Raw genomic sequence first — 13,231 nt, 5'->3', positions numbered from 1 at the left:
AGGCCCTCCGACATTAATCACTGATTAGGAAAATGCTCCACAGGACTGCCTACAGGCCAGCCTCATAGAGGTGTTTTCTCAACTCTGGTTCCCTCTTCTTAGATGACTCTAGCCTGTGTCAACAAAAAACCAACCAGGACATTTTCTAGGTAACAGTGTAAGATAGGTTCTATGACTAGCCTCACTTTACAGATGAGGACACTGGGTCGTGGATTCCGTCACTGGCCCAGGTCACACAGCTTCTAGGCCTTGGGACTGGTGTTTGAGCCCTGAAAGTCTGGCTTTGTAGCACTGACTTTTTTTTTTTTTTTTCTGAGCTGAGGATCGAACCCAGGGCCTTGCGCTTGCTAGGCAAGTGCTCTACCACTGAGCTAAGTCCCCAACCCAGTAGCACTGACTTGTAACTGCTTCTCTGCCCTGCCGTCCCCACTGAGCTTCAGAAAGTGTCCAGTGATGGGCCACCAGCCTTTAACTGTGTCCTGGGAACTAACAACTCCCCAGGGCGCTGGAGGAGGAACACTACCCCACTCTTTGAGACACTTGTGACCCCACTGAGGGCAAACTTCTCTCCCTACCCCTTAGGCCCTGTCTCTGCCCTTGGTGGTCATTGTCCATGGTAACCAAGACAACAATGCCAAAGCCACCATCCTGTGGGACAATGCCTTCTCTGAGGTGGTAAGGAGAGGCCCGGAGTGGGAGACGGGGACAGGGTGGAGTCTTACGCCGCAGTAAGACAAGGTGCTGTCCTAGCTGGTGGGTGCCAGGCGGGCTCAGATGCCTAACTCAAGTCTTTCTGGTGGGTCTGCTCTTGGGCTTCTGACGTCTTTCCATGCTGGTCCTAACAGCTGGCATTGCCGGGGCTCCACAAACAGCTGCTGAGGAATCACTGTTTGTGGGCCAGCTCGGGGAATTGGGAAGAATGAAGGCCGCTGGAGGAAGGGCTAGCCAAAAATGTCCTCTCTCTCCTATTTTTACCCAGGACCGCGTGCCTTTTGTGGTAGCCGAGAGAGTGCCCTGGGAGAAAATGTGTGAAACTCTGAACCTCAAGTTCATGGCTGAGGTGGGGACCAGCAAGGGACTGCTACCGGAACACTTCCTCTTCCTGGCCCAGAAGATCTTCAATGACAACAGCCTCAGCATGGAGGCCTTCCAGCACCGTTGTGTGTCTTGGTCACAGTTCAACAAGGTCATTTCCCTGCTCTTTCGATTTCCTACCCCAAGCTCTTCACCTCTGGGGCGCTCGAGACCTCCCTAGTCTCTGCCTAGGGATAGACGTTTAGGATCTTCACAGTGCCACCATCATGTCGTGACCCAGATAAAAAAACACTTCCGTTCTGTGGCATTCTCTGGCATCCCTCAGTTTTGGTCTGGGAACCCTATTCTTCCTTCCTTTCTTTCCTTTTTTTAAAGCAGTGAATCACATGATTCAGTCAGATTGTGTGCAAACAGAGCTCTGATTCGAAAAATGACTTTGACCCATTAGAAAAATGGTCTATTGCAAAACTTGGGTGAAATCACACAAGACCGTGTGGGACTTGACTGCTGCCATGTGCGGATAGCTCACTACGTACCAGGCACGGTTTCACACTTCATGTATGTTACCTACCTTAACCCGTCTGACATCCCTTTCGGGTAGGTGTTATTTGTAAGTCTTTCAGGGATGACAAGCCAGGTCTCAGCGCAAGTGACACAACTCGGTTGGAGACCCAGATTTCTTCTTTCTTTTGAGTTAAGGTCTTGATATGTAGCTCAGGCTAACCTCAGACTCACTGGATAGCCCAGGCTAGCCTTGACCTCAAGCTCCTCCGGCCTTAGCCTCCAGCCTAGGTACAGAAACTTACCAGCATGAGCCACCATGCCCAACATGTATTTCTGACTTTTCGTATCAGCTACTGTATTTTTCTGTCTCCAAGATGAGGTGGCTCAGGATCGAATCGGTTACAAGAACAGAGAAAGGATGGCTTATGTCTCTGCCCTGGGTGGTCATTATGCTCAGCTGCCAACACAGCGCTGGAGTTTTCTCTCATGATACAATGCCTTCCTTCCCTTGGCTCCCACTTTCAAGCAAACAAACAGGAAATGGACGGTGGGGAGGAGCTTGTGTGCCCAGAGAATTCATTACTGAAGAGAACAGGGCAGCAGGACAGTGACAGACAATCATCGCCTTCCACTGGAGTGGGCCTTTACCAGGCCCCACTGAGGACAGAGTCTAGCAGAGTGATGATGAGGGGCTCCCATGCTAGACTGCGTGACTCAAATCTCCATTCTGTCCTTCACCAGTAGTGTGGACCTTGGGAAGTCACTTACCTTTCTCAGAATCCATTTAATTGCTATGGTTATTATGTTATGTCCAAATTAATTAATATACGGAAAAGCCCGAAGGAATGTCCAATGTGGTCAGGGTGAGGGGCTGCCATTGATGGGCCTCAGGTTCACTTCGGTCCTCAACCATTGACTCTCATGCTCTCCGCCCTGTGCCCGCTCCAGCTCGGCCCCTCCCCTACTCACCCCTGTTCGTCTCCACCCTTCAGGAGATTCTGTTGGGCCGTGGCTTCACTTTTTGGCAGTGGTTTGATGGTGTCCTGGATCTCACTAAACGCTGTCTCCGGAGCTATTGGTCAGACCGGTGAGTCCCTGGCCCCAGGAGGTGACGCATCTGTACCCATGGCTCCTTCTCTACACCCAGTGTCCACATCCATGTCTTCTCCTTCACCTACCCAGGCTGATCATCGGCTTTATTAGCAAACAGTACGTCACAAGCCTTCTCCTCAACGAGCCAGATGGAACTTTCCTCCTCCGCTTTAGCGACTCTGAGATTGGGGGCATCACTATTGCCCACGTCATCCGGGGTCAGGATGGTGAGTCACCACAGCCAGACCTCCGACTCCATGCTGTGTTCTCTTGGGTTCCTAGGGAAGGAAATGTCCTGGCTATCCCTGATGTCTTTAGGAAGTTCTTCTTCAGGTCTGACCTCTTGCCTTCCTCCTGTGGTCTCGCCTTCAACTCCCATGGCAATGGGCATGAATGAGTCTCCTTCACGCAAGACTTCCACCCTAGGCCTCCTCTCACAGGCCCTGGTGGATTGAGAATGGGTCTCGTGTGGGGCTGGGGGAAGAGAAGTTTGGACAGAGGAGACCTTAGGGTCTCCTCCCTCTTGTAGGCTCCTCACAGATAGAGAACATCCAGCCATTTTCTGCTAAAGACCTGTCCATTCGCTCACTGGGGGACCGAATCCGGGATCTTGCTCAGCTAAAAAACCTCTACCCCAAGAAACCCAAGGATGAGGCTTTCCGGAACCACTATAAGCGTGAGCAGGCAGCTCTGATTCCCCCCCCCCATCACCCGTCACCCGCTTCCTCCATTCCAGCTGTACCCCTCTGTCTGCCTGGGTCATCCTGGCCTCCTTCCCATCTGTATAGCCCCGCCCCCACCTGCCCGTCAACCCTCCCCTGCCCACCTCCTTGGTAGTGGGATCCACCCCAGTTCTCCTTTCTCCCCCCACCACAGCTGAACAGATGGGCAAGGACGGGAGGGGTTACGTCTCAACTGCTATCAAGATGACTGTGGAAAGGTGAGTGGGGTGGTGTGGATGGTGGGTGGAGACTGGGGGCTGCCACTTATCTGTAGGAAGGAGTGGCCTTTGTCGGTCACACGCGCTTCCTTCTCTCTTTCAGGGACCAGCCTCTTCCGACTCCGGAGCCCCAGATGCCTGCCATGGTGCCGCCTTATGATCTTGGCATGGCCACCGACGCCTCTGTGCAGCTCGGCTCAGATATGGGGTAAGGAGGTGGAGAGACAAGGAGGGGGCCGGCACAGGCCAGCAGGCCTTTCGGAGGAGAGTGGGGTTGCCAGGGGAAGGGCTGGCACCAGAGTCTGCCTTCTTCCCGCAGGTACCCTCCACAGACTCATTCCATCCACTCATTTCAAAGCCTCCCCCTAGAAGAGCCGATCAATATGCTTTCAGCCTTTCCGGAGTAAGTCGGAGCCTGTGGGGGATGAGGTGGGGCGGCATCTGATCACGGTGGGTCACGGGGCTTGTGTGGGAACAGCAGCATGGGCAGACCCCTGTGGGTTTATGGGAATGATGCCTAAGATTCGGATGGCTAGGGGAAAATGATAACGACATCCCCTGCTGCTGAGGGAATGCACTGAACATGTGCCGAGTGTGTGTGCTCCACCACTGAGCTGCCTCCCAGCAGTTGTGATGATTTTTATTTGTTAATCTTTATCATCCTTGAAATGGCCTAGACCTTTTCCTTCCCCAAGTAGCATTAAGTTGCTTAATCAGCTCTTAGTCAAGGGCTTTTCTGTCTTCCTGGGAGTTGATGTGGAGCGGGCCTAGGAAACAGAACCACGGTTCAGTCTAAAGAAACATTGGGCATGCCAGGCGGCGGTGGCGCACGCCTTTAATCCCAGCACTCGGGCGGCAGAGGCAGGTGGATCTCTGTGAGTTCGAAGCCAGCCTGGCCTACAGAGTGAGTTCCAGGACAGCCAGGGGGACACAGAGAAACCCTGTCTGGGAAAAAAGAAAAATAAAGAAAAAAAATAACATTGGAAATTGGAAACACACACACCATTTTTCGGGGGAGAAACCTGGTCTAGGAGCCTCGGAATGGCCCTGCTGAGGGGATTGCTGGTCGTGAAATGCTAAGTCAGGCTAAGGCCCGTCAGCTTGTTTCCTGACTCACGGGTCTTGATTGGCAATACTCTCCCTCTGCCTGCTTCCCTTCCCATTTTCTCCTTCCTGCTTCCAGGCCTCACCTGCAGATGCCCCCCAACATAAGCCCGATGAACTTACACTTTGACCAGCCTCACCCCCAGTAAGTGACGAACCCCCCCCCCCCGACCCCACCCTCTCCATTCCATGCCTCCCTTGCCAACCCCTCCAAACGTCCTCTCCCGGCCCCCGGCAGGAACCTGCTGCAGTGCCAGCCCCAGGAGCATGCCGTGTCCAGCCCCGAACCCCTGCTCTGCCCAGATGTGACCATGGCAGAAGACGGCTGTCTAGCTCAGCCTGTGGGAGGTTTCTCCCAGGACTCCTGGTGAGTAGGAGCCTGGGGGTGAGGGCTGGCAGACTGGGCGCTGTGTCTGCTCCACAACTTTCCCCTCCTCCTTGCAGGGTTGGCGAAGACATGTACGCTCCCCTGCTGCCTCCCACTGAACAGGACCTCAACAAGCTGCTCCTGGAGGGCCAAGGGGAGGCAGGAGGAGGGCCCTTGGGGGCCCAGTCCCTCCTACAGCCATCTCCTTACGGGCAATCCGGGATCTCAATGTCCCACCTGGACCTAAGGACCAACCCCAGTTGGTGATCCCAGCTGGCGAAGCCCAGACACAGAGCCTCTGCTGTCTCTATGGACCTGCCCTGGATACCTGCTCTTGCGGGCGCCTCCCGTCTCCAGCTGTTCCTTGGTCAGGAGGAAAGAACTACTGGGAGAATGCATGGCGTATGGAGCCACTGCGCTCCATCCTTCCTACCACATCAGGGCCCCTTTTCCAGCACAGGGGAAGGAGGATGTTCAGGCTCTAATGCGGTAACAGGCATCTGCGTGCTGGCGTCACAGTGCGTGTGCATGCGCGCACGTGCACACACACACACAGAAGACCAGAACATGCTGAGCAGGAAGGGACTAGGCACGCACAGGTTAGGGTACCAAGGGCTCCTGTGTTGAGGCAGGGCCTGGGACACACCTGCAGAAACACGTTAAGACACCATGCCACGGACAGAGGGCATTGAAGCAGGGGTTCAGGAGACCCTGGGTGGGAGGAAAAAGGCGGCGTAGGTATATGGTTACTGGTGTGGACTTCGCTTAGATTAAAAAACCAAGCTCCTCCAAAATCTTGCCGTCTAAGAGGCTCTGTGACAGCCCAGACTGCATCACAAGAGCTAAGCTTTGTGTGTAGCTGTGCCGACGTTGACCCGAGACATGTTAGCCTGCAGATGTCACACACTCACTCTATGACCACACAGAACACGTAGCTCTGCTTCTGCCTGTGCGACACCACATATTCGAAAGGCCGAGACGGTGTAAAAGGGCCGCCCGATGCCATTTCGGGTGTAACTATGCGGCTGTGACATGTGCATGTAGCTATGGCCTTGGTGACTCAATGCTTTCCCGTTTCCCAGGGCCCCAAGGACTGAGGAGGGGTACAAGCCTTGATGAGGAGCGCCCTGGGCGCTGGGGGCCCAACTACTATCTACTTCCCTATCCACTGCCGGCTTCTCTCCACTCTCCAGGTCTCATGCAGTCCCTTTTCCCTCACTGGGGGAGGGGGGGAGGGGGGGTCATGGATCCTAAGCCATAAAATAAATTTTATTCCAAAATAACAAAATAAATAATCTACTGTACACAAATCTGAAAAGAAAGACACTCTAAGTGTTTTGACAGGTGCTGCATCCCTGCTGGCCTGAGGAGACCCAGGGTCCAACCCAGGCCTCTGAGGGGCTGGTGAGGGGAACCACCGTGGGGGGAACCCTCACACACAGTACCAGAACGAACTGCTGGGAGGAGGGGGGGGCAGGGGGGTGAGAATGGGCGGGCAAACTGCAGCACTTGTTAAATTAAAGAAACGAACTAGAAGCACAAAAAAAAAGACAGGGAGGGGAGACCCAGTTTCCCCAGGCCCCCCCCCCCAGTCTCAGGGCAAACGATGCCATCTTCAGTGGCTAGACCTTTCCAGGAAGTTCTTCCCACACTTGTCCAAGCTGGACTCCAGCGGCTCCTACCACTGGTGGACACCTGGAGGATGGGTGTGTGTGGCGAGGCGAGGGAGAGCCCCAGCAGGCTGGAGGCAAAGTCCATGCCCCTGAGCCGGGTGAGGGCGCACCTTGCACCCTCCTGGTGCCATCTGGCCAGGCCCTTGCTTGTTATTGCTTGAAGCCCCATAGTCCTGTGCCCATGGGGCAGATGGGTGGCAGAGGGGCAGCAGAAGGATCCTTCTAGGGTGGTGACTAGAGTTCGAAGACAGAGAACGTGGTGGTGGTGGGAGTCTAAGTGAGCCAGAAGCCTGGGTCCTGGGTCTGAGACATCCCCACAGTTCACTGCCGGCTAGCTTCTGCCTCCACTTTTACACTGCTCCTGCGACCCTCCACCAGAGCGGGGTGAGGTCCCGGGGCCGGGCATCGGTCCAGCAGGCCTTCCTCGAATTCTGTAGGGGAAAAAGAAAAAAAAAAAGGTGTAGGTCAGGAGGCAGGGATGGAGGCTGAGCCAGGCCGAGCACAGAAAAACGCGGAAGACCGCGGCATCTACCCCATTTACTCCATTACCGCCTCCTGCCCACTGCGTGTGTATGGGGGTTCCATGCCCAAGTGCATGCGGCTCCCCCTCTTATTTTGGTTGTGTGTAGCTCTCTGTCTCTGTGTGTCTCTCTCTCTCTTTCTCTGTCTCGCCCGCCTCTGCTCTGCTGGAATTTCTGGTTCTGTCAGGAGCTGCGGGGGCGGCTTGGCTCTGACCTCTCCCCCTCCCCCCTCCCCAGGCTCCGCCACCCCCAACTCATCTCTGCCCCCCCCCCACCGAGTTTTTTGGTAGCCAAATCAGGGGAAACACAGGAAGCTAGACTCCCAGCTTCCCCCTCCAGAAAAGCCCCCCCCTCCAGTCCCCGCCCCCACTCCCCACCCACGCAGAGTTTAAAAATACCAAGCCAGGGTTGGTGGCTTTGTGTACTGCGTCACTCTCAGCCCAGCGGCTGCCCGGCCCTCTGCCTGCCCACTCCTTTCCTCTCCACACACACAAAGCGCCCAGCTCTGGGCTCCCTGGCTTCCAAGCTGGGGAACCCTATCCCCACAACTCTCCGCGACTCCACCCCCCACCCCTCCCCACCCCGCATTAAGCAGTTCTCGCCAGGCTTCCCTTAACTGCTGACTCCACTGTTCACCTCTCATTCTGTTCTCTGCTCCCCGTCCGTCCAGGATTCCCCCACCTGGGTCAGACCCTCCCCAATGGAAACGACCCCCCACGGTAGCTGGCCCCGACCCCACCCCGCCCCCGCTCAAGGTCTGGCTCGCTGGAGCCCCTGCCACTGTTCCGATGACCGTCTGTCTGTCTGTCTGTCTGTCGTGTCCCTCCTCTTCCTCCCCTCGGGTCCTGGACAACGGGGGCCCTGGTGCGGGCCTGAGTCGCTGGGGAGCTTGGGGACAGCACTGCGGGCCGCCTCACCTGCGAGATTAGGCTTCGCAGGCACGCAGGGGCTGAGGCGGCCCACGCGGTCGTGGGAGACGAGGCGGGCGAGCCGCAGCCCCTCGTCCATCAGCGTCTGCTGCAGGATGTGGCGGCTCCACAGCCCATGCGCTGGCAAAGCCAGGGGCAGGTCAGCAGGGGGCGGCGTCAGCCTTGGGCACGACCCCACAGCTGTGGGCATGGGCACTGGTCAGGTCAGGGGCTGCCGCCCGCCCGCCCACGGGACCCACCCGCAACCGGCAGCTCGTCCCCACCACGGGGTCCTTCTGCCCCCCATCCAGCCGGACCTCCCAGCCCGGTTCCAGGCAGCTGACTCCTGGGCTCGCGCCTGCAAACCCCCCCCCCTCCACCCCCCCCTCCTCCCAAGGCGAAGGACCTGCAAGGCACTCACCCTGCAAGTGGCCGTCTAGGCTCTCCCCAGACAGACTGGCGCTGTCCTCCTCTAGGCTGGGGCGGTATAGGGGTGCATAGGACTCAGGGCCTGGGGGAGGCTGCTGGATTTCGGTATGACTCTGTTCCCCAACCTGTGGATGGATGGCCCAAAATTTAGGAAATGAGGTCTGACCAAGGCTGTGGTTGGGGTAGGCTGCCCTCCCCTGCCCTCCCCACCCCCCAACACCCTACCTCTTGTTTCAGTTTCTTCAGTGGTGGGCCTACTAATTCTTCAGAGTGGAGCCTAGGAGGGAAGCAAGGCGGGGATTAGGGAGGGCCCCAGAATGCACAGGGCACACAATCTGGCCAGGAAAATAGGCATTACTTAAAAAACGCCACAAAGCGGCTGGTTGGATAGGAATCTTCAGTTCAGTCATTATGGTGGGGCTCGGGAGTATGGAGCAGGCCTCACACAAGCTGACTTGGCCTACGCCATGCAGGTGGGTGGGAGGGAGGCAAGCCTAGAGCTGCCCGAGGTAGGCAGACTTCCAGGTCCTTGGCAGGACTCCAACCAAAGGCGGCCCGGGGAAAGGGGGTCTCTCACCTGGATCCCTTCAAGGAGGAAAGGTAGGTGCTCTCGCGGGCCACTTGTCGGGACAGGGAGAAGAGTTCCACCCTTCGAAGCAGAAGCGTGTTATCCCTCATGCAGAACTGGGCTGCAGCCTCATTGATGGTCAGCTGTAGCAAGAGGGTGAGAGCCAGTGTGAGTCTCCTGTTTCTCCCCCTCACCACCAAGGGAGGCCCATCCAAAGGATGCTTGCTTTAAACAAAACCCAGGCTTCCTGAGGCTGGAGGGTAGGGTAAGGGACTCAGCATCCTGACTAGGGCGCCGCCTCTACGTCTGGGGAGGCCTTCGGAAGGAAGCACAGGGCTGAACGGCTGGGCTCACTGTTTCTTGTTTTCCCCTTCAGCCGATGGAGGTAAACAGCATCTGGGGCCCGAGTGTGTGGGGACCTTGGGTGGCCAAGGGGACCATGATACAGAGCTTGAGAAAGCGGTAATTCTCAGAGGCGAACAGACCGAACCCCCGGAGTGAAGGGCGGTCCTGAGGACCCAGGCCCTCACCTCATGCAAACTGAGCTGCTTGCCCTCGCGTCTCTTGGAATCCAAGCGGCCGTAGATGATGCTGTACTTTCGGATCTCTTCTTCTTTCTGGCTGTCGTTATCGTCCATCTCGAAGATGTGGCCTACGCTCCTTGCCAGTTTCTTATTCAGCTTCAGCAGGGATGTGACCTCCCCGGCATCACCCCTGGGGAAACTCCGGAAGATCCTCTCCACACTCTCCACCACCATCCGTACCATCTCTGGTTCCAGGCGGTCTGGACCACCCCCAGTCCCACCTGCGGACATCCCCCCAGCCACAGTCCCCTCGGGGACGCCTCCCCCTGCGGGTGGGGAGAAAGGGGGTGACCCAGCCTCCTCTTCTCCTCCTGCTCCGACATCAGATTCTGGAGTGCTCTGGCCCGGCCAGATCCGGGGATCCCCTGCCCCAGGTCCTCCGGGGAGCGGCGACAGCTTCTCTCCCAGTTCAAGGGGACTCTTGGGGCTGAAACTTCGGGCGCTGCCTGCCTTTTCTCCTGGGCTCCCATGTCCATTGCTCATGCTCCCTTTCCGAGTACCCGCCGTCTCTGAGATCTTGAAAAGTGGGATGCTGGAGACGGGCACAGCAGGCACGGGCTGGCTGAAGAGCCCCGGGTTGGTGGCCCACTCTCTGAGAGCCTTCTGCAGACGTCGGACATGGAGTGGTTTGGTGGCCATGCCCACCAGAGCCATGATTTCCAGGAACTCCTCCTCACCCGCCTCACACAGCTGCTGCACATCGTCCCCTCCCTGCTGGATGAAGGTCTCGTAGTAGGAAAGGAGGTTGGCGCGCTGCAGGACCCGATACAGCTGCAGCTCGCCCAGGGTTCGAGGCAGTGCCATGGCTGGGGCACTTGCCCTGAGGAGGAAGGGCAGGAGAGAGGCAGTGAGTCCAAGTGCCCCTGCTGGGTACCAGCCCACACCAACCATTGTCCTCTTTTCCCCGCCTCCTCCTCCTCATCCCTGCTCTCTTTTGAATGCTTTCCTCTGCCCAGTGCCCAAGGCTGAGCACACTGAGAACGGAGCATTGCTCAGAGGCACAGCCATGCCCATGCCGTCCCAGACTGCTAGCCAGAAGCACCGAAAGCCCAGTGCCCTATCTGCAGCTCCCCCGAAAACCCTCACCTCATCTTTCCCTTTGATCTTTCTGGTCTGGGGCAGCACAGTCGTGAACACTGAGGCCCACCCACCAGCATTTCCCTGAAATGGCTGGACCCATCTTCCCCCCAAATTACAGTCCTTAACTTCTCCCCTAAACACTCAGCAGCCTCAACATTACTTAATGGAACATCCCACATTAAAGTTAACTTGGGAAACCAGGGGCTCTACTCCTGGCCCGGGTAGCTGAGCGCGAGGGGTGTGGCCTCTTCCCCGGCTCTTCAGTGAACCCTTGCTCCCCGGCCGGCCCTCCGTTTCTGGGATCAGAAGTTACTGCACCCTCCTAGTCATCTGTCCCAACTTTCCAGGCTGCCCGGTACCCTTCCGCGGCTCCCCCCCCCTTTGTGTGGCCCTCCCCACTACTCAGCAAGCCCCTTTCTTCTTCTCAGGCGATGGGGGAGGGAAGCCTCGGTTGTTCTGCTCTAGGGCTGTTCTTCCCACACACTCCTACAGCGGCAGCGTCTGTGGGCGAAAACCGCCTGGGGGCTCCCGCCTACTCTCTTCTCCCTCCTTCTCCACCCCGATCTTCTGAAGGGAGTGCGGGAGCAGCTGAAGGCCTCTTGAGGAAGGGGCTGCACACGCCGACCACCCCCTCCCCACGCCGTGGACACTTAATGAGAAGGGACGCCCCAAGCACACTCCCCCCCCAAACGAACCACCTTCTCCCGGACCTAGGGATGGCGCGCTCCCTTCCAGTGACACACTAAGCCAGCTAAGCGCCCCCCACCCCTCGCACTGTTGTGAGATCAAGGTCTGGAGCTTCCCCCCTGGCGCTTGGGGACATTGCAGGGGGCTCCCGTGCCAGGTCATGCCCACTGAGCAAATCTGGAATGGAAAACGAGGCAGTACTCTATCGATAGTCTCCAGGTTCATCGGGTCTTTGTTTGCTCCCAAGGTCCCCTAATTTGAACACTCACCCCCTTTCCCCATCAGTCTCCACCTCCCACCCCCGTGCCGCTTCTTCATGTCCTCTTTTCGACCTCCACCCTCCGGACCCCATTCCCGAGTCCAGCTCCACCCATCTCCACTCCCCGGCACCTCCTTTTGCTCACTAACTTGAGTCTGGGCTGCGGGGTCCGGCGAGTGTTATCCCCTCTGCCAGGTGGCTGCTCGGCTGTGGGAGAGGGTGCTCTGTGCATGGACGGCCAGGGATCACCCGTGCCTGCCCTCTCCGTTCCCGGCGCCTGCTGCCCGCTGCGCTCTGCCGGGCGCGCGCGTCCCCGGTCCACCGCTGTCCGGGCTCCGTCCCTCCCTCCACGTCTCCTCTCTCCGAGCCTCCGCGCCTCTGTGTGTGCCTCTGCCCCCACCTCCCCGGCTGCGCTTGCCGCCTCTCCGCGCCTCCTCCCCCGCAGGACGCACGGGGAGCGAGGCCGGGCGCTGCGCTGGCTGCCGGGCTGGCGGGAGGAGGGCGTGGGCAGAACCGGGGGCTGGGACCGGAGGCGGGGGGTGGGAGCCGAGGCCTCTGGGCCTCCGAGAGGCTGCTGCGGAGCCGGAGGGGAGGAGACTTGGGGGTGGGTGGGGGGAAGGTGTGGAGTAGGAGGCGGAGGCGGGGACTCAAGAGTCAGGGCGCCAAGTTGGGGACCGAGGTGACCGAGGCTGGGCAGGGGAGGGGAAGGGGGGGGGAGCTTGGGGACCCAACGGGCGGGGCAGGTCGCTCCGCGCCGCCCACGCCGGATGCACAGCCGGCCCTCTCTGCGCCCACGTACCCACGTGAGCGCCCCGCCGGCTACATTCCTACTCCCTGCACTCCTACCCCTGGGAGCCGAGAGCGCGGTTTCACAACCACGCACAAGTACACAAAGACACAGGAGCGCACGTACGTGCACACGCGTCTAAACAACAACGCGGACGCCCGCAGTTTGCCCACGCTCCGGCCGCGCCGAGCCGGTCGTTTGAATGCTAGAAGTGAGCGGCGAAAAGTTGGCGAAGGCTCGCTCGGCAGCGCGGTGCCTCCTGCTCGGCTCCCCTAGCTGGCACGCTCAGGGTTAAACCTGTGAGCCGCGCAGGAATCCCTACGGAGTCTCAGAACCCTTCTCGGGCCCTAAAAGTTGTGATTAGAAGAGGCGGCCCTCAGAAACCTTGGTCGCCTCCCTCCCTCCCCGCATCTGGTGGTCGAAGTTTCACTAGGTGGTGGGTTAAAATCCCCGCATCTAGTTGTCCAAGTTTGACTAGGTGGAAGCTACAACTTACTCGAGCGTCGACTAGGCACGTCGGGGTTGGGTAGGTAGGGCAGGGATGGGGATGCCATGCCTTCCTCTATTAGTGGCACCCTATTTTCTGATGACCAGGCCTTATGGCTTGGACGATGGGGGGGGGGGGCAAGGCCAGGGAAAGGCGGCTACCTTGTCTGGGGTCACATGTTACCGGACATCTCCGGACGGCGTGAT

General features: G+C 58.3%; 2 protein-coding genes across 8 annotated transcripts in view; one reads left to right on the top strand and one right to left on the bottom strand.

The window, feature by feature from the left end:
• The window catches only part of Stat6 (signal transducer and activator of transcription 6), a 21,372-nt gene extending 15,035 nt beyond the window's left edge, over nt 1-6,337 (top strand). For 3 of the 4 annotated variants that reach the window (XM_042263586.2, XM_076554080.1, XM_076554078.1), the window contains 11 exons: nt 583-675; nt 980-1,186; nt 2,532-2,626; nt 2,722-2,858; nt 3,161-3,307; nt 3,508-3,571; nt 3,675-3,779; nt 3,891-3,974; nt 4,755-4,820; nt 4,914-5,042; nt 5,120-6,337. In XM_042263586.2, coding sequence (XP_042119520.1) covers nt 583-675; nt 980-1,186; nt 2,532-2,626; nt 2,722-2,858; nt 3,161-3,307; nt 3,508-3,571; nt 3,675-3,779; nt 3,891-3,974; nt 4,755-4,820; nt 4,914-5,042; nt 5,120-5,309 — 1,317 coding nt within the window. In that variant the 3' untranslated portion in view covers nt 5,310-6,337. The remainder of the gene's footprint in view (nt 1-582; nt 676-979; nt 1,187-2,531; nt 2,627-2,721; nt 2,859-3,160; nt 3,308-3,507; nt 3,572-3,674; nt 3,780-3,890; nt 3,975-4,754; nt 4,821-4,913; nt 5,043-5,119) is intronic. The other variant, XM_076554079.1, reaches the window with a different exon arrangement.
• On the bottom strand, nt 6,291-13,231 carry Nab2 (NGFI-A binding protein 2). Of its 4 annotated transcripts, none has more exons than XM_076554081.1 (7): nt 13,187-13,231; nt 9,672-10,545; nt 9,151-9,284; nt 8,799-8,850; nt 8,566-8,698; nt 8,154-8,345; nt 6,291-7,146 (listed from the first exon to the last, which is right to left on the bottom strand). In XM_076554081.1, exons 2-7 carry the CDS (start codon nt 10,527-10,529, stop codon nt 7,037-7,039), a joined length of 1,479 nt encoding a protein of 492 aa, XP_076410196.1. In that variant the 5' UTR covers nt 10,530-10,545; nt 13,187-13,231; the 3' UTR covers nt 6,291-7,036. The 4 variants fall into 4 exon arrangements, with proteins under 4 accessions (XP_076410196.1, XP_015847662.2, XP_076410198.1 ...); XM_015992176.3 differs by lacking the exon at nt 13,187-13,231 and adding an exon at nt 11,901-12,641; XM_076554083.1 differs by lacking the exon at nt 13,187-13,231 and adding an exon at nt 11,901-12,021 and having other exon boundaries at nt 9,672-10,436.

This window comes from Peromyscus maniculatus, chromosome 18 (assembly GCF_049852395.1).
Source record: "Peromyscus maniculatus bairdii isolate BWxNUB_F1_BW_parent chromosome 18, HU_Pman_BW_mat_3.1, whole genome shotgun sequence".
Taxonomy (NCBI): domain Eukaryota; kingdom Metazoa; phylum Chordata; class Mammalia; order Rodentia; family Cricetidae; genus Peromyscus; species Peromyscus maniculatus.
Note: the sequence above shows the minus strand (reverse complement) of the source record. Positions and strands in the feature narration are given on the sequence as shown.